Genomic DNA, 26,525 nt, shown 5'->3' with positions numbered 1-26,525 from the left:
CATTCAAGCATCCCAAATAATCAAATCCAAACAAAACATACTAAACAGTCTTAACACCAGCATTCTGCAACAATTGCTTAAGTTCCGCCGTCAACTCGGGGTTAAGGAGAGCAAAAGGCTTGCGCAGACCTCCAGTAGGCTGCCCAATCAACTCAACGCCAGTCTTAACAGCAGCAGCATAGCTATGAGCCTCAAGGAACTTGCAAATAGGCCAAGCCTTAGCCCAAATCTCGCGCCCAAGCTTCAAATCCCCCTTAATAGAAACAGCCTCATAAAGCTCAACCGCCAACTCAGGAATTATATTTGCCGCCCCCCAGACACCACCTGGCGCGCCAGCAGCAAGACCATAGAAGGTCAATGTATCCCATCCATTAAACGAAGTAATCTGATTGGACAGACCAAAGATAAGCTCCGTCAGCGCCGGCGCATTACCAGAAGTATCCTTAAGATACTTAACGCCGACCTTAGACAGACCCGCAATCTCAGTGGGAGACAGCGTGATTCCAGACGCAGCAGGGATATTATAGAAGACGATCGGCAGACCGGAGGCAGTGTGGATCTCGCCGAGTAGCTCGTGCAGCTCTGGCAGACTGACGGGGTCATAATACGGGGGCACGACCATTGTCGCTGCGGCACCAACTTGAGCCGCGTGCACGGAGAGCTCGACGGCCTCGGCGGATGAGAGACTGCCTGTGCCGGCAACGACGGGGACACGACCGGCGGCGAATTTGACGCAGAGCTCAGTTAGCTGCTTGCGCTCGGCGACTGTCAGTGTGGTGAATTCGCCTGTGCTGCCGCCGGGGACGAGACCGTGCACGCCGGCTGTGATCAGGTGCTCGATGTGTGCTTGCAGACGGCTTTCGTCAATTGCAGTCTTGTCGTCCGTGAAGGGGGTGATAAGGGCCACTAGAATTCCATGGAGGGAGGCCATTTTGGAGGTTGTAGAGTTATAGAGTGAGGGAGAGATGGTTTGGTTGTTCGGTTGGGAAGATGACGAGTATGATTGAATTGGAGCAAGTGGTTGTGATCTAGATATAGTTGTGCTGGTTGTGGAATCTCTTACTGTTTCTATATTCAGATTTGTTCATTCCGAGATGTAGAGGAGTGACTTGCCTTGTCGGGACGGGCTTCCTATTTAGGATGCATCACGAACATCGGAATGGAGGCTTCTTCTTCCTCTGGGGATTCTGGATCCTAATTCTGTGTTCCTTCAATCGGGATTGTACATTAGATCGATAAGATTCTGTACATCATTTGGGATTTGGAAGGCTCGGCGCTACCTTTGAGCTGCATATATATAGAGCTAAGACCGTGCTATGCAGGCTATGCAGGCTATGCAGGCTATTCTGTAATGGTTATATACTGGTCTAGGATATCACTACTGTATTTGCATGCTTGCTGTACTTCGTACTAGTCGAGGATATATCCTACTTTGATCTACCTGTGGGGGTTCAAATAAGGCTGTTGTATGTCATTGCATCTCCGACATCTGTACGGGGTACCTTGATAGTCAATTGATACTCACTTGGGATATCTTTTAGATAAATACATAGATTTGGGAACGGACTAGTACTGGTATTCAGCTAGGACTTATCTTGTTTCTCCAAAGGGGCACGGAACATACATCCTATATATACGCTTCAACACTTTTCATCTCTGTTGAGCTTCTGCGCTAGTTCATTTTCCTTTTATTCTTCCTGGATCAACCGTGCATTTGTAAAATATTCCATTCTTCTTGTAATAACTATCTTCAGCTAAACATAACTTGAGAAGAAAGCACAACCTTTAAGTGACACATCACGGCTGTGAACGTAGCTAATAAAAAAAGCTGGAAATGTACCTTCATCTGATGTGAGAGTCTGGAATGTGGAATGTATATTGAATAATCAGATAATTGAAAATGATTAGGATTAAAATAAATGAGAAGCAATATTCTATCTATTCTCTCCACTAATATCACTAACATTCACGGAGAGTATATCGGAAGGACTTGCCTGAAGGGGCTTAACCTCATTGGAGGAATGTCCTATATCATACCCCCACACGCCTTGAGACTCAGAATCTTGGAAAACTGTTTAACTCAAGAACAAAATGGACCTCTTCATTGATATAGTCACCCCAAACGGGCACAGCTACAAGCAGCCTACCGGCCTCTTCATCAACAACGAGATTGTACCCGCCACAGGAGGACAGACAATCACATCTCTTGACCCCGCGTATGTCATTATCGGAATTACTCCGTCCACCCCACTAACTATACTCTAGCACAGACAAGCCCATTGCCACAGTCCAAGCAGCGAGCGCCGAAGATGTCGACCGCGCTGTTAAGGCTGCTAAAGCGGCCCTGGTCCACCCCTCGTGGAAATTACTTCCCGCGACAGAGCGGGGCCAGTTAATGGCCCGACTCGCTGACCTCATGGAGGAGAACAGAGAGTTGTTCGCATCTATTGAAGCCTGGGATAATGGTATGCCTGAAAATCACCCCCAAAAAATCAATTTGCTCATTCAAGTCAGGAAAACCCTACCATGTCGCCCTTGACGAAGATCTCACCGAGGCAATCTCGACAATTCGCTATTACAGTGGCTGGGCCGATAAGACCTTTGGCCAAACCATCAACACAACTCCCCAAAAGTTTGCTTACACAATCCGCCAGCCCATCGGTGTGGTTGGCCAGATCATTCCATGGAACTATCCCTTGTCAATGGCCACCTGGAAGCTTGGCCCTGCACTAGCATGCGGAAACACAGTTGTCCTGAAGCCAGCCGAACAGACCCCCCTCAGCGCTCTTATTCTCGGCACTTTGATCAAAGAGGCCGGGTTCCCCCCAGGTGTGGTAAACATCGTCAACGGCTACGGGCGCGAGGCCGGCGCCGCGCTCGCTTCGCACCCATTGATCGATAAGGTCGCATTCACAGGATCAACAATAACCGCCCGGGAGATCATGAAGATGGCTGCTGGCACACTCAAGAATATCACGCTTGAGACAGGCGGCAAGTCCCCTTTGCTGGTTTTCCCGGACGCGGATATGGACCAGGCTGTCAAGTGGTCGCACGGCGGTATTATGTCCAACAAAGGCGAGATCTGTACTGCCACCTCACGGATCTTTGTCCACCGCGATATCCTTGAAGCATTCACTGCTAGTTATAAAACGGCAGTGGAGGCTGTGAAAATCGGCGATCAATGGGACGAGTCTGTCTTCCACGGGCCACAGGTGACACGCGCACAATATGATCGTATCCTCTCCTACTTTGAAATTGCCAAGAGCGAAGGTGCTACTATTCTCACTGGCGGTGCTGCCTACACGCCGGCTGACGAAAAGAATAAGAATGGATACTTTATTCAACCTACCGTTATCATCAATGCAACGGATTCTATGCGCATTGCTCGTGAAGAAGTGTTTGGTCCCGTTGTGGTGATTTTCCCCTTCGATGATGAGGAAGAGGCTATTCGTCGGGCCAACGATACCACTTACGGCCTAGGTGCGTCTGTCTTCACGCGCGATTTGGAGCGCGCTCACCGTGTGGCCGCTGAGATCGAGTCCGGTATGGTCTGGATCAACAGTAGCCAAGACTGTGATCCACGCATTCCTTTCGGTGGCGTGAAGCAGAGTGGCATTGGACGCGAGTTGGGAGAGGCTGGTCTAGAGGCATATAGCCAGACTAAAGCGGTTCATGTGAACATGGGCACCAGGCTATAAGGGTTATAAAATATATTCCACAATATAAATATAGATTTTTCCAAGCTGGCATGTTGTATTGTAAGGCCCGGAGCGTGAATTATTCTAATAAGCGCCCAGCAAAAAAGAGGGGTAAGCCCATACTGAAGAATTGTACTCGATTTTGATATCAAGGCATACTTCCCTCTAGTCAAAGAACAAATAAATCATGGGCCTCAAAGGTCTTGTATCAACTTCACACACCAGAAGATCATATCAGTCATTCAGGTCCAAAATCTGGAAGCAATGGCAAAGCGATTTGTTCTCCAACCCTGCGCGGATGGGGAGAAAGCATGTCGTAGATAGACTCCACCATGCAATAGTGCATTATATGGGTGCGCGCTGGAACTACTGGCCACATCGTCTAATCTTTCATCCAACACTGCTGTGCAATTTTGCCAGGCAATCTTCGATCCGATGAAGCCATCTGGCATGTTGCTAAAATTGGAAAAATCGGAAAAGCAGATGTAGGTAGCCTGCTTGAGCAGGGGCCCATTGATCTTGCACTTGAGGTTTAGAGTAACGAGGATGCTGTTGTGCTCAGGGAAATTATGAAGTTACCCAGTGATCAAGAGGCAGCAGGGGATGAACACTGAAATAGAAGTTATATAGAAACATTAAACACAGGATCTATACATGTACGTATGAATGTCAAGATAGCTCATTTTATATCCGCAGTTTATTAGACATACCTTCCCTTTACCTTGACTGTGTACTATTCTACCAAGAATGCTCAAATAGATGATTCACTATTTTATCGAATTACTTGATATCTAGTATCATAACCGAACTGGGAATATATAGAATCAACCTATTAAATCATGATCAAATACCTCTATCCCATCCTTTAATTTCTTCCAGACTCTACTCGAATTTTTGTGTCTGCCAAGGGAGGACAACATTGGATTACTTGGCTAACACAAAATGAAACCAAGTTTTTGTCTCTTTTCATTCTTCTCTTATAAATTTATAAATTAACGTCCAAAATGTTAGAGTTGAAAGGTCGCTGTCACTAGCATGAGTCATTATGAGTATGCGCCACGGCTAGCCCCGTTATAGAAATAAGCATAATAACCTTAAGTAATCACAATAATGAGTAATTATCACGCTTCAACTATCATTCATGATTCAAGATTACCAGGTATCTAGTAATAGAGAATATAGTAATAGGAATAAACACCATTAATTAGCCCGGAGCTACTATAAGTATATGATTCGGCCTTTCCTCCAACAATAACCATCTCTAACATTCTACGTATTCTTACCAGTCTCAGAGCCAAGGATGGCAGTGATATATGCGCCTGCATGGAATGAGGTAAATTAAATAAAACCCCCACAACATAATAATACATCACTAACCTTAACAAGTTTGTCCAAGAAATTGGACCACTGCTTATGACAGGTAGCACAGTGGAAGACCTGTTCAAAGATTCTGAAGTCAATATACAAAAGATCATATCAAAATACGAAATTCCGCCACCGGATGATTCAGTCAAAACCGAAGATATCAAGCTCAAAGACGCCTGGGTCCGAGTCTTCACGCCTCCCTCAGCGACAGGAGATGAACCGGTAGGCATTTTCATGCATGGCGGTGGATGGATCATGGGAAGTGTCGACCACGAAGATGCTGCATGCCGAAAGATCAGCAAGAGCACCGGCATGAAAGTCATCAGTATTGGATACAGACTGGCACCGAAATTCAAGTTCCCCCACGGTCTCAATGACTGTGTCGAGGCAACATTATGGACACTCGAGCACTTCTCGCTCTCATCCGTTGTGCTTATGGGAGGCTCAGCAGGCGCCAATCTTGCTTTTGGTGTTGCGTTGAAACTCGTCGATTCTGGACTCGGAGACAAAGTCAGAGGCATTGTGGCTTTGGTTCCTTGCACTATACACCCTGATGCATTATCAGAAGACAAGAAGGAGAACTTTACTTCTTACGAGGAAAACGCTATACACACTGTAAACACATTGGCTGCGATGAGATGTTTCCTGGATACCTATGCGCCACCGCCTGACGACAAGTATTTCTCAGTTCTCCTCCACCCGCGCTTGAAGGATCTCAAGAAGGTCTATATTGTCGAATGTGGAGCAGATACATTAAGAGATGATTCTCGACTGATGAAAAGGGCCCTGGAGGAAGTTGGTGTACCTATCATGTATGATGATTATCCCGGTTATCCTCACTATTTCTGGTCATACCCTTCTCCGGTTCTAGCGAAGGCTTCAGAGGAGTTTCACATGAACATGTTCCGTGCGATAAAGTGGATTAATTTGGGATAAATGCACACGGGCACATTATATAGTTCACATCGAGGAGATGCCTCATGCACATGACTAACCCCCGGTACCGTGGACACCTACTTAGGCTTAGCGAAGTGATATAGGGACCCAGGAAGCCTAAGTAGTCTAGAGATATGTTTATAGCGGCAAATTGATATATTGTTTACTCTCATGGCCCTCTAACAATGCCCTCTAACAATGAAGCCATGTCTCTTTGAACTCCCCGATAACCTTGAATCTTAGTGCTTCATTCAATATCGCTTAGTGCCGCAGCATTTGAGGAACCCAGGTGTAGTCCGTCTGTTCATTCAAAATCGGCAAAGTAAAATTTGAATGACTTGTTGTATGTCCGCCCGAGAATACTGCCGAGAATGCCCTGAAGGCCGTGCTCATCTTCCGTATCGATAGTTATTCTTCCTCGATAGGGTGTCTCCTGGAGCATTGTACTGTGCCAAAAAGATTCCGGTTTTGAGCGACATGGGTAGCTTCCAGCTCTATAAAAGATGTAAAAGATGTAAAACATCACCCTAAGAGAATTCCACATGGAGATGGTTATGTGTTAGAAGATATAAATGGCAGGGAGACATTTATATCCTCTGACTGCTGAGCTAGTCATGTCGGGCTATCCCTGCTTCAACAAGGGTTGCGATCGAACAACACCGTGTTCAAGGCGGGCTCTTGTTTTCAACTCGAGGAGGTGATAGGAGTACTTTTGGAAGCGGTGTATTCTATTCTGTCGCCTTTCCCAGTTTTCAATGCGGATTTCCGGATGCGACTTGCCGACGATCCTCCAAAATCATGCATCGTCGTCTTGGTGCGTTCAATCAACTCAAGCCCGTACGGTACTACCTGATCTATGAACTGCCATCATCAGGAGAATGGTTAAGGCCTTGGGCTGTCAGTATAAGCTGCCAGCTGTCACGGGTAAAGATATATTGGGACGACTTGCTGGCTCAATGGGAGCAATGTCTTGACTTTCGGAGACTTACAGGGGCCTGTGCCCAGTAGTGTTTGTAAGGTCTTAGTGCAGAAAGTATGTAACATATGCTTATTGAGTTGATAGTTGAGTTCTGGACATTGTGTAAAGATGATAGCAAAGCGGTAGAAGAAGAGAGCAGGAAGATGGTGAATGGAGGGCCATGGGAGAGAAGGAGCAAAGAGGCGTCAGGCTGTAAGGCTGCCAGCACATGTCAGTTGACATTAGTTAACTAAATAACTAGTTAACTACTGCGTATTCCGTACATTAATACGAGCTGGAATCCTTCACGAATATCTAGCCGAAAGTCTGTTTGGTCTAAAGAACGCCCCCGAAAATAAGCGGCAACCCCCCCTTTTTTTAAAAAAATACTTAGCCTCTTGCACTTCACGTCGTGCAATTATTAGCACCCCATAACTTACAGCTCAACATGTCGTGTCCCAATTGTTTTAGCGGTCATATCCACCAAGGCACTCCCCGTGGGGAAGTCACCTCTCTCCATGGTTTACAGGCCTACACGACGAGACCCCTAGACGATGTGCCTCACCGGGGCATTATTATTATAGTGCCCGACGCCTTCGGGTGGGAGTTTGTGAACAACCGAATCTTAGCTGACAACTACGCGCAAAGGGGGAAGTACCTCGTTTATCTTCCCGACTTCATGAACGGTATGTGCTAGTGTCAACAGAGACTCCAAAGGATAACTCATTAACCGTAATGTTAGGTCACGCGGCCCCGGTTGGTATGATGTCTGCCACAAAAGAGTTGTTGAAGACGAGCGGACTCACAACTTGGCTTATGAAGCCGTAAGTTGATAAAACAACGAACGCCCGGATCGCGCTTGTATAACACAGCCACTAATTCAAGCTATAGATACCATCTAGCCTCAATGCTAACAAGAATGGTGCCCTTCATGTACCACAATACGTTCAAAGTATCATGGCCTATCGTTAGGGACTTCTTCAAGTCCGTGCGCGAGAACGAAGGCGCCGAGCTTCCTATCTACGGAGCTGGTTTCTGCTGGGGTGGAAAGCATATCGTCAATCTAGCCGCCGGAGTGGATATTGCTTCAAATGGAAAACCACTGCTTAATGCTGGGTTTACGGGCCATCCTAGCCTTCTCGAGATTCCCAACGAGATCGAGAAAATCAAAATCCCTGTGAGCTTTGCGCTTGGGGACAAGGATATAATTGTGAAATCTCCACACATTGAGCATATCAAGCAAGTCATCGCCAGTGACTCGGGTTCTGGGAAAGGAGAAGTGGTGGTTTATGAGGGCGCTAGCCATGGCTTTTGTGTCAGGGCTGATTTTGTTTTGGAAGATGCGAGCAGACAGGCCGATGAAGCGGAAAACCAGGCACTGGCCTGGTTCGAAAAGTATTAACAGATTAGAGACACATTAAAGTTTTATATTTAGTTCAATTGGAACATGCACTGAATGAAAGAGAGTAAAAGTACCTAGGTAGCTAGCTATACGCACTTGATTTCCTCTGCTAGGGCATTCCTATCTTTGCTGCCGCCGCTTTTATGAGGGCGCTTAGACTTAAGAATTCGCAGTTTGATGTCTTTGTTCGTTTTTGTTCGTTTTTGTTTTATTTTATTCTTTTTTTTTTTTGAGCTATCGATTCAGGTTCTAGTTGTTGAGATTTAATGATATAAATCTTTACATTCGAAATATAAGAAACGTGGATATTTGAGGAACGCTAGGGATCTTCCAATGCGAGAACAAATGAAGATCATCAGTGCAGTTTAGAACAATGATAGAAGGCATTACGAATTCCCTTCTTCTGTTAGTCCACTTCGCCTCGGAAAAGTACCGAGGCAGACGATCGGAGAATGAACGGGCCATGGATATACTTCCCGCTTTCCTTTTTCGAAGAACAAGCAAAGATGTTAACGGTATCCCAATCAACGCTGCCCGATTCAGGTGTACTGTTCAAATCAAATCTCAGTCTCGATCCCGAAGCTACTGATCTTATGTTTAAATTGTGACTTTGTAGGTGTGGAGCAGACTTCTGTGATACCCCCCGTAAAGTTCAAAAATTGGAAGAAACCTAGTTCAAATGCTTTCTATGTAGTTTAAAGAATAGAATGTCGCTTCAGACAGGGAAGGAAGAAATCACGCCTGATACAAGGGATCCCACCGCCCAGCAAATTGGAATCTCCATGTAGACGATACAAATCGATTGTAACTGTTGTATAAAACTTGACAATTCTCCGCACCATCAATGTTCGATTAGTGCCGTGAGTTATCACCAGCTTCCAAATTCGGCTAAAACCCGATTTTGAACATTTAGTTGGAGAGGTTAGGCTGAGGAGCAGCGCAGACCTTGTTGCCCTTCTGTTGCAAAATATTGTTAGCTATCGCATCCTAATATCAGCGAGAACATATCTACTTACGATAACCTGACAAGTGTCCTGCTTGGAGCAGTCATCATCGGTCTGGCACTGGTCCTTACCCTTCAAAATGAGTCAGTATCTTCAGGGTATACTCATGCGGAAAAGGTAGAACATACCTCGGAGCGCTTGTTGTTGAGAGCAACACAGACGTTCTTGCCCTCATGGCAAACCTGATCCTTGGCGCAGTCACCAGTGGACTTGCACTGTTGGGGCTGAGGAGCGTTGTCACGCTTGTTGTTGGGGGCATCACAGGTCTGCTTGACCTTGTCACAGACGAAGCCCTTCACACAGTCTTTGGTAGTCTTGCAGTCCTGACCCATCTGGGAGAGGGTGTCCTATATAGATTCATGAGAAAAGGATTATTGGTAGTAATTATCTGGTGGCACTTACACCACGCTTGTTGTGGGTGTTGGGGGCGTCGCAGGTGTTCTTGTCCTGGTCACAGACAAGACCCTTGACACAGTCGCTAGTAGACTGGCAAGCCTGGCCGACCTTGGCCAGAGGAATATCACGAGTGGCCTTGCTAGGAATGCATTGTCCAACGTTGTTGCACTGCTTGTGAGGCTTGCAGTCGTTGTCAACCTTGCAAGCAGGGGCAGGCTGAGGCTGGGCGGGAGAAGCCATGGCAAGGCTGGCAAGCATGACGGAAACAACGAAAGTGGCCTTCATTTTTGCGGTTGGTGGTTGAAAGTAGGAAAGAAAGTAAGGATTGATGATAGTTTAGTTGGTAAGGAATGTTGATTTGATTGTAGATGAACAACTGAGGATGCGGGAATCCAGTAACCCTTTATAGCTTTAAGGTCTTCTACCTATAGAGCTACAATGTACTCAACTGGGTGTGGTTGACTATGCTAAAGCCCCATACTACGGGTATACACAGCTCCTTTTCCCGTGCCACGCGTTGTAAGGAGGATGATCCCTCTTCAACATTACGCGTATACAGACAAGGCATAAAGGAGATTCGAGCATTTCTAGTGTCTATGTTGTAGATCCTGACAATTCAAGCAGACACTTCTCCACTAGCTAGCTATGCAATAGCGGGCTTGGGGTCTTTCTATGCGGGCGCCAGTATAGGACATTTTACGCAGCATGATCCGCTATACAGATGCATTGCCGTAGCGATGGATCTCCGACGCATTCCGGAACATCTTTTGATATATGACATAGTGTTTTCCAGTAAGCCCTAACTGAGTGGTATATAGGTTGGAATTCGAGGTTTCAAGGAGTCCGTTACTTGCATTCACAAAGTTTTCAGAACTCACCAATAATCAAATATCTGCCTGTAATAATAAAATTAAATTAGCCTAATCCGCAAGCCACAGTCTGAGGAAATAGATCATCCCCCGAGTTTGTTGAAGCTTAATTTAGAACGATCGACAAGAACCGAACTCCACCAGTCCACGAATCCCAACGTTTATTTCACCACATCAGATACCCCAGGGCTAACCCACAATGAGTCAATTAAGTACGTAACCTTCATTTCTTATTCAGCGGAGTAATCTGCTGTATATGCCGCGGTCCTTTTCGGGGTCGATCTTAAATATGGATCTGAAATACATGCGATTTGAGGCATATTCCTAGACTGATGAAGATCATGACAGCCTGAGAAAACTCCCATGTGGTACGCACCAGCATCACTTGGAAGAATACGGATTCAATACTTCCGTGCAGGAACCATCTATTACGGTCTCTGCGAATCGATTACTTGTTACGGACCCAATATTCAGTCAGTTGGCTGGCTTAGTGTCCTGGCTCCATGGGTATCGGGGATTCACCCCTATAAAAGGCTTTATCGCGTTGCGGCAATTAGTGATCACCGGTTATTGTATTAATAGCATGAATAGGAAGCTGGTATTCTTACTCGGTATAGACTGGTTGTCCACTACGTAACCGACTGATCTCGGACAAGAGCTCACCTAAAAAAAATATGACGTTACAATGGCATTGTGTTCCAGTTTCGTATATTTCGAGATTTCATTCAATCAGGCAATAAGGCAAGAAAATAGCTCATACAATAGCTGCAATTATCAAGTCAATATCTGCGACATTTTTGTAAGTTCTTGCAGAGCGTGTAGCCAGCTCCTAGGAGCAACGTATGTAGATAAGAATGATGTACATGTAAAAGGCCAGGTGTACTCACCTGAGCAGATGTGGTGGAACAAGAGCATGGACACAGCCACATTTAACACTGCGCTAATGTGGCTGTGTAATTGGCCAAAATCGTCAAAACAACAAAATCATCTCCTTTCCTCTGCCCAGCGTCCCACTGACGTGGTCCAAGTTCCAAGTGGAGAATATGTAGCCTGTAGGCTGCATTCTGGAAGTTCACCGCAATCCATGCAGTCTAGTCTCTTTTTTTTTGCCAATAGTTTCCTGTTCAATAAGTTCACATCGTACCAATCTATTTCTTTGTCTTCATCGCTTGCATTCATACATGCCTCAAATTTCAAACACTCCAGAATCTTTGCTTCCTCGCTCAGATTCTCGAAACCCAGCGACAACATGTAGAGGCATAACCACCCAAGGCCGGCCCTGCCGCCGCTCTTTGGCATCTCCAAATCCATCACCTGCTTCTACTCCCCGAAAGAAGGATCCTCGCCAAGAAGCTCTAGATGCGGCATCTTTGTACTGCTGGCAGCACAAAGATCAGGATTCTTCAGCAAATCCACATACCACTGTCCTCACTCCGGCCAAGACGAGGACAAGCATCGATACATTAATGGATCGACTGGGTGTGCTCGAAATAAACGATGACCCAGTCTCCCCAAAGCCAAAGCCTCCCCACAAACGGCGGACAAATCAAAGTAGGCCCAGTGAAAAGCGCCGACCGAAGAAAAAGTCCACTTTTTGCTGTTTCCAGATCGTGGAAGACAGCGGCGAGGACGACAGACCGGTCTCAGTTCAACGGCCCAAACCCCCTACAAGTGGTGTCTCGCCTTCTTCAAATCAGAATCAAAAGATCAAGCTGCCTGCCTCAGCCGGAAGGCCGCAGCATACGCAAGTGTCATCAACTCCTCCAACATCCCGGCCATCTTTGTCAGACACGGGGAAGCCTCCACAGCCATTATCGTCGTGGATCCCGTCTACGGTTTCCCCGCAGACAACGTCCATTCTTATCACAGAACTGGCAAAACCGATCTCCAACGCTGACGACGAAGGCTATATCTATATGTTCTGGGTGACACCCCAAACAACTACCACACAGCGGAGCGCTGAATCCACAGCAACGCGAGACATAGCATCTTCACTACTACCCCAAGCCCCACAAAGTAGCAACCACCTTCGCCCACCCACCCAGCCACGCAGCGTCAGCGAAGCAATCCGTGCAGCACAGGACCTCAATGCCCTCACCTCAAACCCAACATCAACCACGCCCGGAACGCTTAGGTTGAAAATAGGACGCACGAGCAATGTGCACCGTCGACTCGCTGAATGGAGTAAACAGTGCTCGTACGACTTGACCTTGATCCGTTATTACCCTTACACGCCATCGTCATCCTCGTCATCTTCCCCTGCTAGGGTGGCGCCATCCCATAACAGCCGGAATAGGGCCTCTTCGGCCTCTTTAGTAGCCGGAAGGAAAGTCCCACATGTGCATCGCGTGGAACGACTCATTCACCTTGAGCTGGCGGATCTGCGTGTGCGAGACTTAGGACAGTGTCCTGAGTGCGGGAAGGAGCATCGGGAATGGTTTGAGGTCGAGGCTGACAAGGAGTCGCTAAGGAGAGTGGATGAGTGTATCCGACGATGGGTCTCCTGGGCCGAGTCGATGCCTTGATACTGTATCCTATATACTTACCTTGCATATCCTTTTTGCGTGTGTATATATTTAGAGCTCTATCATATATATATCAGACCCGACTGGGGTGTTGTTTGGGAAAAGGTGCATATATTGAAGGTCGTGTATGACCCGTGAACAGTTCGGCTGATGAGCGGGCCCTTTTCCTGACCCCAAATAGAGGATCGGAATCGGGTCTATCAGGATGATCAATTCAGAGGGAAAACTGTGCATCTTGAGGAGAATTATGCGGCCAGATCTTTGTGCCCAAATGGAGCGAATATGTATAGGACGCATGCGTTTCAACTAGGCATATTGATCCTGCGACCTTGATGCCTCACATCTCAAGAGCATTGCCAAAATTCATGGCCCATGACTGCCGCTTGCAGATGACAGTAATTTTGCCTGACTAATTCCTGTCAAATCCTTCCCATCGCTTTGAGGGTGTATAGCTCTCGTCAGGGTCGTTGAGGGTCCTCGACTATAAAATCGATGAGTTACTGTCAGGATGAGGATAGCTGCTGGAACACTTGATCTGCAATCACGATAGCTCAGTGGCTGAATGAATACACATTAATATCAGAATGAGAAGTCGAATGTACCAAATGAATTATCTAAGATGTTGTTGCGGAAAATCACAAATATGAACCAGTAGTCATTTATCTATTTTAGTTGATCTATACTTTCCGCTTCACCAGCCCACGGAAGAAGTCGAAGCTGTTACTATCACTCTGTAACTGCCACACGCGTCCCGTTGGACGATCATTCCATCCCAACTCCTCGGCCAGCAAAAGACCCCAATCACGGGTGATACCCTGAATGCGAGCGCGAGCACCGCCCTCCTCTTCTAACGTGACAATCTGGTGCATGTGTAGCCAGTCTTCATAATACATAGCTTCGAAGCCTCGATCGAAGCCTGTGCGCAAGAAGCGGGTATACAAGCTTTCAAAAGTAGTCAGAATACGAGCCAGGAGCCTCTCGAGCGTGACAGGTGAAGCGGTAGCAGCGCCCGGCGACGCATAGCGTGCGGCGAGAGTGGTCAATGCGGTGGTCGGAGAGGCGTTGGTGGCATTGACACCAATACCGACGACGGAGATATACTCGTTTGACATGAAATGGGAGTTGATAAGAATACCGCAGATCTTTGTGTACCGTTTCTGTTCCGGGTCATCTGGATCTAGTGCATCTATGGAGGTAGATCATCCATCAGTAAACCAACCTTAGTAACAGAATAAACCACCTGAGACTTACAAATATCGTTGGGCCATTTTAGTTTGACGGGGATCTTCTCGTAGCCTTCAGCGTAGTTCTTGATTCCACGGACTACTGCCATAGCCGATAGATACTGAAGGAACACAACCGGCGCCGACTGAATCTTGTCCATAGGGTGTCGCACCACAGTTGAAAAGATTAGAGAACCTGCCGGTGAGACCCAAACATTAGATCCGCGTCCGCGTCCGGCGATTTGTGCTGTAGCCGTAGCCGTAAACCCTTGCGGTAACTGGCGAAGCAGCTTCGTGTTCCTGATGCTCGTTAGAGCCGACCAATACCAGACCTATCGACCAAAATGCTTACTTTTCAAGAATTGTGTTCGTGCTAGTCACTACCTCTCCATATAAGAGATTGGAGCCAAATGTTGTGGCCTCTCCCTTAGACTCGGATTGGTATTGGCGGAGATGGGAATAGAATGCATGGTGATTGAAGTCTGGAGTGAGTTTGGAAGATGGTATATCATCGTGGAACACAAGTCGCTTGATAATTGCCTGGTAATCGACTATACCCTCGCTAGGCTCCAATGATGCTGTGGGAAGCGCTTCTTCTAGTCCACCAAGATTCCATGTTCCAGGACGTTGAATGCGGAACGTATCGTGTTCGTCCTTGAGACATTCGATCTGACCTTCTTGGGTGAATGAATCTCCAAGTCCCGACAGGATATCCATAGGACCGTCAGCATCGATTCCAGACATGTGCAGGGACGACAGCGAAGGTACTGTTGTCGTGTCCTGCGTGATCTCGAGTCCAAGTTTGGACAAACAAGCCTTCAAGAAGTCCGTCCGTTCCTTGTCATCGGCAGCGAGAGCCGCCACCATATCCGCATATTCAGCGCCGCCCGCCTTCGGGTCCAGATTAACAGCCGCAAATCTAGTTCGTAAGTTAGTGACTCAATCAATCCTGCCAATTGGAATCATTGAAATTTAGAACATACTCAGGATGAGGCCCAGTCAGGACTGCTGCTCCATTCCCGACTTTGCAGTACACAACAGCAGCCGCTCCCTCCCCTCCGTCAACATTCAACTTTTCAGTATAGCTCGCAAGAACCTCTACCCCTTTGTCTGCGAGCGACGACGCATCAACGAAGACACCACCGCCATTGTAGTACGACCGGAAGGTGCTTGGCACGGTGCCGGTGCCAGTACTGAAAGCATCCTTAGCCACTTCGACCTCCGCAGCGCGTGCACCCGCCTCGCTATGGTAAACGAAACCCGGGAATGCCCCGCCTCGACAGATGCCCGGATAGAAAGCCAATTCGCGGTCCCCAATGACCTCCATTGTCTTGTCGCCAACCTCGAACTCGCAGCTCTTGCATCCGTAGTAGCCACCAGCACACAGACCGAGGTACCGCCCACCATTGCGGACAAACTGTGTGATGCGCCGGTTCCCCGCACCATTGAGTGTGCGACAGTATCCCATATCCGCGCCGCCGGGCATAACCAGCATAGCGCATGTAGTCATCCATGGCTCCTTGAGGAGCATATCGCCCGTCACAGGTATAACGGCATAGTGGTGGGCGAGCAGGCGGCGGAGGGTGTAAAGGCAGTGACGGACTGAGTCAACGGTGGTTCCATTTCCTGTTGGGAAGTCGTCGGGTCAGAAAAGAGCTGAGATGCCAGGCTGAGGAAAGTGAAACAAACCGGAGTAGACTAGGACATTGAGCTTTTTACCACTGAAATTGGCATTGTTGCCCGTTGGCGTTGCCATTGTTGTTTCGTTGTAAAGGGAAACCAGCGCGATAAGATACTAGTTCTCCATCTTCCGCCGAGGCCAACCGCCGTTCTCCAACTTTCCTTATTACCATACCTCAGCCATGTCGAACAACGTGGAAAAGACAGCTGTTGTTCCGGATGATGATGAGCCGGATGATTGGTGAGACCATTTTCAGTTGCCTTGTCTGCGTGGTGCTAATTGCAATGGCAGGGACAAGCGGATCTTCAGCACAGGCTGCCATAGTAAGTCACACTCAATTCGAGTCACAAATGCCATACTAACACATATTAGCTGAGCAGGATAAGATGAACGACTGCTACTATGCAAAGAAGGACTGGCGCGAATGCAAAAAAGAGGTGAGCTATAATATCCGCCAAACCGAACATATATCATTCCACCTAAAGCCATTGGAAGGCCAGCTCTGCAGTAATCCTTCCACTTCTTCAAAGACCAATTCATTGAGGAAACAAGACATGGCTCCAATTACTCAGATCATACTGACTCTAATCAACACAGATGGAAGCTTTCCGCGAGTGCTGGAAGCGTCAGGGCAACGACCAGCGAACACAAACCAAAGACGCATAATGTACTCTACTCATACATAATACCATGTTCAAATAGTCTCTTCCAATCAATCCCACTCAATATATACCCGATTATCCCAACTTTAACAGAACGAAGCTATAAAATCTACATCACGTGATCGTATATATTCACCTCGGTGCAAGACGTCCCTAGTCCTGTCATTATCAACAATCCAAACCACGATGTCTGCTCCTCTCCGTATCCGGCCCTGGCGGGCAATTGAGACCCTTCAAAATGTGGCGCAGCTTTCGCGCTTCTCAGGAGCCCCCAATCCAAGAACCAGCCAGCTCTCCAGCCCGATGACCAAAAGAGCTATTAGCTACACGACCAAGAACCAGAACAACCAACCCGCCGCCAAACCCTCACCCTCACCCTCACCCTCACCCTCACCCTCACCCTCACCCTCAACCGCAAAGTCCACCCCCTCAGTTTCAACGCCTATCCCAACAGGCGTCCCCGCATCCCGCGTCCCAGGCCCAACCCCCAGCCGCGCGACAACCGAAAACATCTCCAAAAGCGGCCTATCAGACAAACCCCTAGAGCTCGAGCGCCCAACCGAAGATAGAATTGACTGGACGCGCTCCTTCCACGGTCTATCTGCTGAGCCATTCTCCAAAGAAGCGGCCGATATCCTGCTCGCGGAGACGGAGCCTGACGAGGTCGAAATCAAGCCCGATGGAATCCTTTACCTACCGGAGATCAAATACCGACGAATTCTCAACCGCGCTTTCGGGCCCGGTGGGTGGGGTCTTGTGCCGCGGAGTGAGAGTATCGTTACGCCAAAGACGGTGACGAGGGAGTATGCTCTTGTTTGTAACGGACGGTAAGCTTTGCATTTTTTCTGACTTATTTTACAATCTTGCAAAATTCCCTACCATGGAACCAGAACAAGAGGGGGGGAACACTTAGCTAACACACTTCTCTTTCCAGTCTCGTCTCCGTCGCCCGCGGCGAACAGGACTACTTCTCCCCAGACGGTATCCCCACCGCTACAGAAGGCTGTCGGTCGAACGCGCTCGTACGCTGCTGCAAGGATCTAGGCATTGCGAGTGAACTTTGGGACCCGCGCTGGATCCGAAAGTACAAGGCCAAGTACACGCGTGAGGTGTTTGTTGAGCATGTGGTTAATAAGAGAAAGACTAAGATCTGGACGCGGAAGGATGATCCCGTTGGATATCCGTGGAAGGAGAGTGGAGGGAAATAGGGCTGCTAGGAGAGTTGGATGGCTTAGCTAGGCTTTTACCTGGACTCTGTCAGACTTGTATTATAGAAACCAGTGTTGGATATGTGTTGGATTATGGGAATATTATCTGTTTCTCTACTCGGTATTTCATTAGAGTGCTTCTATCATGTCCAGGTAGGTTTCTCTGGGAATATTAAATAAAATCGCAGATTTCTTTTAAAATATGAAGCATATACCTCACCTATCAGATATGTCTCAGGTTCAGTACCTTTCTGTCCCCATATCATTTACCTATTATCTCTATTATTAGTGAGAGAAATCTAGATACCATAGTCAAATAGTAAACAAGGTAATATAATGGTCTTGAAAAAATAGAAGTAGATTTGATTTTAAACCCCCAAAATCAAGAATAGCATAGCTTCATAGCCGCACACCACAAAGGACGTAAACTTTTATGCGGCTCAAAAACGTAGAGAAAAGAATCTATCGACATCATACACGTAATATGAACAAACCAAGAAGAAAGAAGAAGAAAAAGTAGCTAGCCAAGAATGGGTAATCAAGAAAGGGTCAGTGATACAAAAAACAAGTAGAATACAATCAAGTCTCATGCTCCCCATATGGAGACTTATCCTTCTTCCTCAGCGGAGCGGTATTGTAGGCCGCAGTCTGCTGTGCGAGTGACGGTTGGGACGGGGAGTAGATGGGCGGGGAGTGGATAGACGGCGGAGAGACGGGGTCATATCGATCCGAGAGCTGGTAATTGCTGGACGCGGTCACGCCGGAGATATCGGGATTCGAATCGCCACGCTCGCGTGCCGGTGTGTTCTCAACGCTGTAACCGCCAACCGGAATCTGATTGTACCCCGTGTCGTGGGAGTAGTAACCGCCGTTGAAGGGGTTAGGATCTGGTGAGCCCACCATCTGGACGGTGCTCTGGGTTTGGTCCTGGCCTGAGTGAGGACGGGGCTCGTAGCGGGCGCTGTGACGGGAGCCTGGCTTGGGGGTCTCGAGGATGGGCACTTGGCTTGAGGATGGGGTCATGCCGGCGGGGACTGGGGAGAGGGGCGTTTCTGGGCGCATCGTGCTCGTTGTAGGAGACGTGATCGCCGAGCTTGCGATGGCCAGTTGACAGGCCGCGGCTGAGGCGTTCGCTTCCGGTGTGCACGTTTAGCTGGCTGCCTTGATTGGAGGCGTTGGTGGCAGTGCGATGGAGGGCGTTCTCGTGATTGTCGTAGTGGTCGCGGCCGGTGTCGACGGTTGGGGAGCGGGCGTTGAGTAGTTCGACGATGGCGGCTTCGCGCTCGGCGTTGGTATGAGTTGAGCCGCGGTAGGTGATTGTTCCTGAACGGGCCTGGTCGTATCCGGTCGATTGGGCTGTGTTCTCGGAGTTGAGGATACCCGCGGCCGCAGCGGCGACACCAGGGTCGGGATTGGAGGAGTCGGCACCGCCGCCTTGGGTAGACTTGCGGCGACCTGCGCCTGCACCGCCGCCGGCATCATCACCCTTGTCATCCCCAGCTGCGGCGTCGGCAGTTTCTTCTTCAGGAAGGGCAACACCTGGACCGCGAACCTGGATCTTGCGGACAGCTAGGACCAAAGCACACAGGAACTTGGATCGTCGGGCAGCGCGAATAGTCTCGTTAGACCAGTTAGACTTGTGACGAATGTCAACGCGCAGCTGGAGCTTGTCCATATCACCAACGCCGTCAAGCTCGATGTCAATATCCGGCTGGAAGTCACGGTTGTTTTCCTTGTCGCGAACGAAGTGCTCCATCTCCTCACGCAGCAACTGAACCTCAGCGAAGCTCGTGTCGAAGGCTACGGGGATGACAAGCTGTTCATGCATAGCATTAGCGCGAGTGAAGTTATCAACCCAGAGACTGTTTAGAATATTGTTAGGCACCTGCGTGATGCGGGAATCTTTGACATTGCGGAAAACAGTGAAAAGAAGCGAGATACGCTCAACGACGAAGGGTATGTCGCTGACCTCGACACGGTCGCCGATATCGAAGGGATGCTTGACGAAGAGGAAGATGCAGGAACCGAGGACTTCTTGAGCGGTAACGGAGAAGACGAAACTGAGGGAGAGTAGCGAGGTGGCACCGGCTGCAATTACAGTACTGAATCCAGTGGTAACGAAAGAAATAAAGACAAGAACACCAACAAGACCAGCGACGCACATGAGCAGGTTGTCCAGCACACGGATAGCCTGATCGACATCGTGCATGCTGTGGTTCAGGGCTTTTCTCATGCGTCCAAACTCAGTGATGGTCAGGACCATCTCGTCAAGACTGATATCACCGTTGCCATCCCTGTCAAGAGCCATGAAGCACTCCTCGGCCTCAGCCTCGTGCTCAGCACCTAGGACCTCAACGATGTCATCAATGAACAAAGACTCACGGCCCTCGACAACGAACGACATCCAAATACGACGGGCCAGCGCAGCAGCGTGGCGCTTGCGTTCAAGGGCCTCGATAACCATAGTGTGCGTCGAAGTCGGGTTAAACACTTGCTTGCCAGTAAGCTCCGACGCGACATGCCCAAAAGCGGCGGTGACTTTGTCGCCAACACGACCGACGTTCTTGCCGACATGACGGAGCATGCGGAGGGGCATAGCGGATGACCGCTTGCCACCATTGGTGCCAGCTTGAGCCAGGATGGAGTCAAAAATGAGCGAGTCCTCCTCTTTGAATTCAGGACAGTACACGGGGAACATATTGCGTGAAGCCTCGAAGAGGAGGGAGACCAAATGCACATTGCGCTTGGAGACCTGGATCTTGGCGTCGAACTGCTTGCGGTGGTAACTGATCGAGATGAGTTGCACAAGGGCCTTCTCGGCCAAGTAGATCATGCTACAGAGGAGCAGCGCAAATAAAATATTCTTGATGGTCTTTTCCCAGGCCTTGACACCCGTGTCGCCGGACTCTTGCTTTCCAGGATTCAAGGTCATAACAGGCAGGAAGGTCACGAGGGAAATAATAGCCCAAATCAAAAGCGCAATGGGGGTCTCGAGGGCACGCAGAATAAGCGCATACTTACGGGTGCCCGAGCTGACGATACCGCACAAGAACTGGAAGAAATAAGGAATGTAACGGGCGAATATTTTGGCCGCCCACAGACTGACCCAGACGATCTCAATCCAAGTAAAGAACCAGTAGAGATGGACACCACCAATTTTCGCGTTCGTCGCGACGGTAGCGCCAACGATCATTGGAATCGCGATCAAAATCGCAAGGGGAATAACATAAATCAAGTAACGAGTGATGAGGGAGTAATTCAGGACAGCTTGGTAGAAACGGCCCATACGGTTGATGGTACCGTCCTCGGGCGACTCAGCAGGCTTTCCAGACAATTCATTGATATCTGTATCCGTGCGACGCCTGCCGCCAGGACCCCGATGATGGTGACCAACGATAGGTGCCTTCTCGGTGGTCTGCGAGGCACCGTCCTGGGGGCTGGTATTGGTGTTCCATTTCCGGGCGCCCGTTTGGCCTCGGGAAGTCGTCTCCGTGAGCGGGATATCAATGGTCACGTCGTTGGGATTCAACATCCCATTGCCATGGTCCGGCATGTCATGTAGTTGCTCGAATCGGTGAGCCGTCAGTCGCTTGGTGGAAAGACTAAGACTCGAACGCCCCATTGCAAGAAGCTCGGAGGGCAGACAGGGCCTATATTGTGTCAATGCAGATCCACCTCTAAACCAATTGGTTCGATTGCGGAGGAGCCTTTCGTGTGGTGGAGACACGCGAAAGAAATAGTCCTGTTATAGCACACCAACGAGTGGTAGTCCTGCTGTTTTTCGCCTCCCCCTCGGGCGGGTGAACCAAAATCTTCCGCACTTTTTTTCTTCTCTCGCGATAGCTGCCAGATTATGGGTGGCTATAATTGCCGGACGACTGTGCGTTGAACTTCGACCGTCGATCGTTCAATGTCAATGGTCAAGAAGTTGGTGGAGATGTCGATCGGCGAATTGGGGTGCTTTAGAGATCGACCAAAAGCCGTAAATATACATGCATTAAACGAACGACTTAAATATAAGAGAGTGTCCAAGTGTAAGAGGAACTAAAGAAAGGAAAGTCTGAAAGTAAACGCGAACCCATGGACACATCCGGACATGCCATGCCGTGTTTCAGGACCCCGTTGGGGGGAAACAGGGCAAAAATGTGAGACAGCCATTTTTCCCCCCTGTGGAATCCTTTCCAACCTCATCATTCGTTGTTTTTCTCTTAGTCTATGTCTTTATATTACCGATCGACTCTAGACTATTAGGGACCCTCTTTTTCATTTCGCCTTATGCACACTCCGCTGCAATCTAAGTACCTAAGTACGTGACATGTCCGAACAGGATCGTGAACGCGAATTCCAACATGCAGGTCCACTTCGACCCCCACACGTCGATGTGTCTGATCATCCAATGAACAGCTCACGTCAAAGGGTGGCTTAAGATCAAACACAGTCTACGGAGGATTCGGTTAGCCACCGGAGAAAAAGAACAAAAGGGCTGATTCTAGATGCATCAGAAGCACGTAATATATTTTATTTATTTATAGAACGCAGGGGGTTCAAACCCAACCCCGATTTACGCCCTCGAGGCAACATGTATCTTCTCCAGCGCAGCAACAACCTGCTTCCTATCCCAGCCACCCTCCAACCCACGAACAACAATATCCTGTTCGCTCTCCGGCGCCATACCACTCACGGCCGGCGGTCTCTGATCCAAATTCGTAGGGAAAGGATACCCCTCGGCAACAGCCTGTACAAAAGCCCTAATCTCCCTCTGCTGCAACGAATGCGTCTCAGGATCAAGTTCCTGTCCTGCCAAAACACCCCCAGCGACGCGGAACCGCTCAACCAGTAAATCCCAAGTGGCATCAACAAGTGGCACGGAATCAACCGTCTCCATAGGCTTCCCGAACGCACTACTAATCTGCAGCAAGTTTGCAACACGTCGAAACCCCCCATTCTGGGGATCCATCTGATTCGCTCCCGCAGCATGGAACAGCGCCGGATTGAAAAACAATCCATCGCCGAAACTCAACGGGAGCGCAACATATTTCTCCTGAAAGAAAGCGCGGAATTCAGCCTTCCGCCACGCCAGATACCCAGGCTTGTACGTCTGACTATAAGGCAGGAACCGCGTTGGTCCACTAGCGACAGGCATATTGGTATGCGCGACCGCGCCCTGCAGCGTCAGGAACTGCGATGTCAGCTGCGTCGCGGCCGGATACCGCTTGCAGGCCACTTCCTCCTGGAAGCCGAGGTGGTAGTCGCGATGGGCTTCCTGTGCAGCGCCGCCCGGGTGCACGGCGTTGACTTGGGCTGTCACGCGGTAGGCCGGACCCAACCAGGACTCTGCGACTGCTGCTAGCCACGGGTTTGAGTAGTAGTCAATGAAGGAGGAAGGGTCTTGGAGCGCGTGTTTTGAGAAGGAGTTCCAGATGCGATCGTTTGTGCCGCCTACTGCGAAGTGGTCTCCTTTCTTGTTTTCTGATTGTGCGGCTTCGCGCGCGATAATCGCGTTGAAGGCGGCGTTTGTGGTGTTTAGGGTTGTTTCGTACCTTGTAGGTGCGTACATTGATCGTAGCACGTAGACGCCTGGGCCTGTGTGGAGGATATGGTGCCATTCATCTTGGAGGCGATTGATTAGGTCTGACGTTAGGCCTGTGGATTCGAGGGCGGCGAGGTCGTAAATGGGAATGTTGGATTGGAATTCGCAGGCTAGTGGGTAGGTTGCTGGGTTTGTGGTTTGCGAGCAGATGTCTTTGAACTCGGGGAGTTGGGGGGTGGAGGGGGAGTAAAGTCGGGATGAAACTCCGTGTCCGTTCATGATTGCGTATATCGTACGTCGGAATTCAATGTATGCAGAAAGTATATGTACAAAGTATATCCCAATTGATGCCTTCGGTGAACCGTTTAAATATTTGCGGGCGGAAATCATTGTCCATCGGCTCCCCGCATTGAGGTCGGATATATGGGGAATACTGAAGGCCAAGTTGCGACTCGGAAAATGGTGTCCGTTTAAAATGAGGTCGCACACCCCCCCCCACTCTTCAAAAAAACCAAGAATTCAGGATTCAGAGATAATAGCAAAAGAGTTCTAGACCTAGATGGGTATCACAGCTATCAAGCAGTATAGTACAGGTCTACAGCTACCACTGAAGCACAAAAGAAAAGAAAAAAGAAGCCAAATAAACCATTCAGTCCTCCCGGACGCCAAAAGCCAACAGGAGAACGCCGAGCATAGGAAATGGCCTTGCCTTGCAAGACCAAAAATGCCCATGCATAAAATAGGTGGTATCGGTGTTGTGCCTGTTTCATAAGATCCAAATATTCCCAACCCACGCAAATCTATGCTTGAATTTCAAAAACGTCTTTTTTTAGCCAAAAGCAGGAGCAGGAAAAGAATTTCGTAAACGGTGCGTGACTGGGCATTGGGCACCCGTGACAATTCATGCATTCATCATGACCGCTCCGAGATCCGATGTGAGGACCGATTCGGACGGCGTGGGTTGGTTGGTTTTGGATTCGCTCAGGGTGAGTGTGTGTTCAGACATCGTCTCGACCAGGGCACTCGGTCTTCCGGTAACGGTAAACAGGACCTTCATGAGGAGAGTAGGGCCCTGCCCATTGAGACCACCTTGGGGTTGGCGCCGGGTGTGGGTGAGCAGCACACGGACCAGTTCGCGGATCGCTCCGTCAGTAGACGGATTGTGGATGGCGTCTAGACCGTCGATTATAAAGACCAGCAGTGGTGGGGCGGATTGTAAAAGGGTATCGACTAGTGATAGAGCGGCTTTCCAGCTGGTGAGCGTTCCGTCTAGTTGGCGAAACCGCTCTGCGCTGAGATCCAGCACAGCGTCGCTGTCGACTACAGGAGGAAGCCAGTCGATTAATTGCCGGATTATACTGTAGGTAAGGGCAATTAAGCCTTGCTCGTGTAGATTCAGCCCTTTGGTCTCCTGGCTAGGAAGCGTGCAGAAATGAGATACGACGGGCAATCGAGCTTGACGTGCGAAGGAGGCATAGCAGGCTGAAATTAGAGCCACCGGGTCGAGGGAGGCGGTAGGTTGAGTCCCACCCACGGCTAGGGCCTGCGATCGCGAACTGGTGGCCCATTGCTGCAGAGATGCAACTATATTACCCTCGGCGACGACCTTGACATCGGGTTCGTAGTCGCAAATCTGATCATCACTATCGAAGAAGTCCTGGAGGTGCTTGGATGAACTTTGAATCTCGAGTCTTCCAAGACGACGCTTGGAACCCCTCGACCATTCAAAAGAGGATGTGTCTATCAAATTGCGTTAGATGGGTGATCGAGCTGCAGAATGTGTATGACTTTGTTACCTATATTTGGAGCTGGAGGCGTGGTTATGCAAACAATACCACTGCTCTGTTCACTGACCGGCTGCAGTTGCTCGCGCACAGAACTCAATGTCTCTGCCAACAACCGATCCCGACCCTCCCTATACCGAGTACGCTCCTCTGCGTCTTGTTGAATCTCCCAAATGAGCCGACGGGTGATGGTATTTTGTGCCGCTATCCGACGGTCCTTTCCCCGACGTCCTACTTGGCTGAGTCTAGACTCCTCCCAAAGTGCCCGAGAGCTATATAGGTCTTCCATCTCCTTGTCGACATCCATAGCCGCATGTTGCCATGGAAGGTTCCGTGCTTGCAGTTGTATATAGAGGACCAGATGATGAAATTCAGAGTACACATCCTGGCTATGCATGTTCAGCAACTGGCACGTGGACCTCCGAACATACCAGTCCATGAATTCGGTCAAAAAGAAGAATATTAGAGCGTAGGTTTTCGTAATATGTGGGACTGCGTTTGAGATTAGGCTAGGATCACTAGGAAAACCTAGAGCATCGTGAATATTTAGCAGGGCAGTAGCTAAGCCCTCCATTACCCGTGGGTAATGCGATGATGCCTGACGCGTTATGTTAGCAATGGATGGGAGACCTGTGTATAGATGATCCACGCACCTTGATCACTGATTGTAGGACTCCGTAGAATAAGGGGGTATAGGCCATAGGGTCCGGGAGGGTAGAAAGGAGGGTCGCGTGGGTATCGACGGTGGGAAGGAGTCGATCGCACAAGTTCATGGAGTCGCTAAAGACCCGTTGTCGGGGACGAGACATCCAGAATGTCTTTATGTTGCCAAGTAAGGTCTGCACGTCGAGTACCGTCTGTGGCCGCTCCTCCCATTGTACCTGATCCTGGGGTAGGAGGAGGCTGGTAAAGCGTTTCCAAGTGTGGGCTAACTCATTGCGTTCAATATCGAGTTCGGCGATGGCGGGGGTCCTGGGGAAGGATATGGGTTAGAAGGCACTTAAACAGGGTCCAGACTATTGATGCCATGATGGGTCCCGAAATGGTCTATAGAGAGGCTTACGACGAGATTGGCTTCCCGTCAAAGCGGTGTTGCCAGGCCCGGCTCGGGATGGCAGTCTCGGGCATGATGCTGCCCACGGAGTTGATAAAGACAAAGCAGGTCCTCTCTCACGACATGTCCCAAAAAGGATATGCGGGTTTGAGGATGACCAAAAAAAATGGAGAAGGATGGGGAAGGAAGAATTGGACGTTTGGCGTGAAGGGCGGGTTTTGCCGCTCAGA

At 49.1% G+C, this 26,525-nt stretch overlaps 13 protein-coding genes across 13 annotated transcripts; 6 read left to right on the top strand and 7 right to left on the bottom strand.

Moving 5' to 3' along the window:
- Nucleotides 1–40: 40 nt before the first annotated feature.
- Nucleotides 41–931, bottom strand: N7537_004721 (dihydrodipicolinate synthase family protein; the record flags this gene model as incomplete). The annotated part of the gene is made up of 1 exon (XM_056895778.1): nt 41–931. One exon carries the CDS (start codon nt 929–931, stop codon nt 41–43), a length of 891 nt encoding a protein of 296 aa, XP_056755526.1.
- A 1,160-nt stretch (nt 932–2,091) lies between these two features.
- Nucleotides 2,092–3,698, top strand: N7537_004720 (aldehyde dehydrogenase ALDH; the record flags this gene model as incomplete). The annotated part of the gene is made up of 3 exons (XM_056895777.1): nt 2,092–2,216; nt 2,266–2,465; nt 2,515–3,698. The coding sequence occupies 3 exons, from the start codon at nt 2,092–2,094 to the stop codon at nt 3,696–3,698; spliced, it is 1,509 nt and encodes a 502-aa protein (XP_056755525.1).
- A 242-nt stretch (nt 3,699–3,940) lies between these two features.
- N7537_004719 (uncharacterized protein) lies at nt 3,941–4,150 on the bottom strand (the record flags this gene model as incomplete). Its single annotated transcript, XM_056895776.1, has 1 exon — nt 3,941–4,150. One exon carries the CDS (start codon nt 4,148–4,150, stop codon nt 3,941–3,943), a length of 210 nt encoding a protein of 69 aa, XP_056755524.1.
- An 848-nt stretch (nt 4,151–4,998) lies between these two features.
- Nucleotides 4,999–5,999, top strand: N7537_004718 (alpha/beta hydrolase; the record flags this gene model as incomplete). Its single annotated transcript, XM_056895775.1, has 2 exons — nt 4,999–5,031; nt 5,085–5,999. The coding sequence occupies 2 exons, from the start codon at nt 4,999–5,001 to the stop codon at nt 5,997–5,999; spliced, it is 948 nt and encodes a 315-aa protein (XP_056755523.1).
- A 1,406-nt stretch (nt 6,000–7,405) lies between these two features.
- On the top strand, nt 7,406–8,359 carry N7537_004717 (dienelactone hydrolase family protein; the record flags this gene model as incomplete). Its single annotated transcript, XM_056895774.1, has 3 exons — nt 7,406–7,643; nt 7,700–7,781; nt 7,849–8,359. 3 exons carry the CDS (start codon nt 7,406–7,408, stop codon nt 8,357–8,359), a joined length of 831 nt encoding a protein of 276 aa, XP_056755522.1.
- A 909-nt stretch (nt 8,360–9,268) lies between these two features.
- On the bottom strand, nt 9,269–10,044 carry N7537_004716 (uncharacterized protein; the record flags this gene model as incomplete). Its single annotated transcript, XM_056895773.1, has 4 exons — nt 9,269–9,316; nt 9,376–9,435; nt 9,492–9,710; nt 9,766–10,044. The coding sequence occupies 4 exons, from the start codon at nt 10,042–10,044 to the stop codon at nt 9,269–9,271; spliced, it is 606 nt and encodes a 201-aa protein (XP_056755521.1).
- Nucleotides 10,045–12,094: 2,050 nt separating this feature from the next.
- Nucleotides 12,095–13,153, top strand: N7537_004715 (uncharacterized protein; the record flags this gene model as incomplete). The annotated part of the gene is made up of 1 exon (XM_056895772.1): nt 12,095–13,153. The coding sequence occupies one exon, from the start codon at nt 12,095–12,097 to the stop codon at nt 13,151–13,153; it is 1,059 nt and encodes a 352-aa protein (XP_056755520.1).
- A 677-nt stretch (nt 13,154–13,830) lies between these two features.
- Nucleotides 13,831–16,132, bottom strand: N7537_004714 (biotin--[acetyl-CoA-carboxylase] ligase BPL1; the record flags this gene model as incomplete). The annotated part of the gene is made up of 5 exons (XM_056895771.1): nt 13,831–14,339; nt 14,405–14,676; nt 14,729–15,295; nt 15,360–16,002; nt 16,066–16,132. 5 exons carry the CDS (start codon nt 16,130–16,132, stop codon nt 13,831–13,833), a joined length of 2,058 nt encoding a protein of 685 aa, XP_056755519.1.
- Nucleotides 16,133–16,238: 106 nt separating this feature from the next.
- N7537_004713 (uncharacterized protein) lies at nt 16,239–16,723 on the top strand (the record flags this gene model as incomplete). Its single annotated transcript, XM_056895770.1, has 4 exons — nt 16,239–16,297; nt 16,349–16,380; nt 16,430–16,494; nt 16,655–16,723. 4 exons carry the CDS (start codon nt 16,239–16,241, stop codon nt 16,721–16,723), a joined length of 225 nt encoding a protein of 74 aa, XP_056755518.1.
- A 182-nt stretch (nt 16,724–16,905) lies between these two features.
- N7537_004712 (putative mitochondrial genome maintenance protein Mgm101) lies at nt 16,906–17,927 on the top strand (the record flags this gene model as incomplete). The annotated part of the gene is made up of 2 exons (XM_056895769.1): nt 16,906–17,546; nt 17,654–17,927. 2 exons carry the CDS (start codon nt 16,906–16,908, stop codon nt 17,925–17,927), a joined length of 915 nt encoding a protein of 304 aa, XP_056755517.1.
- A 579-nt stretch (nt 17,928–18,506) lies between these two features.
- Nucleotides 18,507–21,549, bottom strand: N7537_004711 (serine/threonine protein kinase; the record flags this gene model as incomplete). The annotated part of the gene is made up of 2 exons (XM_056895768.1): nt 18,507–18,901; nt 18,930–21,549. 2 exons carry the CDS (start codon nt 21,547–21,549, stop codon nt 18,507–18,509), a joined length of 3,015 nt encoding a protein of 1,004 aa, XP_056755516.1.
- Nucleotides 21,550–22,488: 939 nt separating this feature from the next.
- Nucleotides 22,489–23,736, bottom strand: N7537_004710 (phytanoyl-CoA dioxygenase family protein; the record flags this gene model as incomplete). Its single annotated transcript, XM_056895767.1, has 1 exon — nt 22,489–23,736. One exon carries the CDS (start codon nt 23,734–23,736, stop codon nt 22,489–22,491), a length of 1,248 nt encoding a protein of 415 aa, XP_056755515.1.
- A 622-nt stretch (nt 23,737–24,358) lies between these two features.
- N7537_004709 (uncharacterized protein) lies at nt 24,359–26,369 on the bottom strand (the record flags this gene model as incomplete). The annotated part of the gene is made up of 4 exons (XM_056895766.1): nt 24,359–25,197; nt 25,254–25,839; nt 25,895–26,213; nt 26,305–26,369. The coding sequence occupies 4 exons, from the start codon at nt 26,367–26,369 to the stop codon at nt 24,359–24,361; spliced, it is 1,809 nt and encodes a 602-aa protein (XP_056755514.1).
- Nucleotides 26,370–26,525: the final 156 nt, after the last annotated feature.

The sequence above is a fragment of the Penicillium hordei genome (genome assembly GCF_028827395.1).
Source record: "Penicillium hordei strain IBT 12815 chromosome Unknown utg000002l_segment0_segment0, whole genome shotgun sequence".
NCBI classification, from domain to species: Eukaryota; Fungi; Ascomycota; class Eurotiomycetes; order Eurotiales; family Aspergillaceae; genus Penicillium; species Penicillium hordei.
Note: the sequence above shows the minus strand (reverse complement) of the source record. Positions and strands in the feature narration are given on the sequence as shown.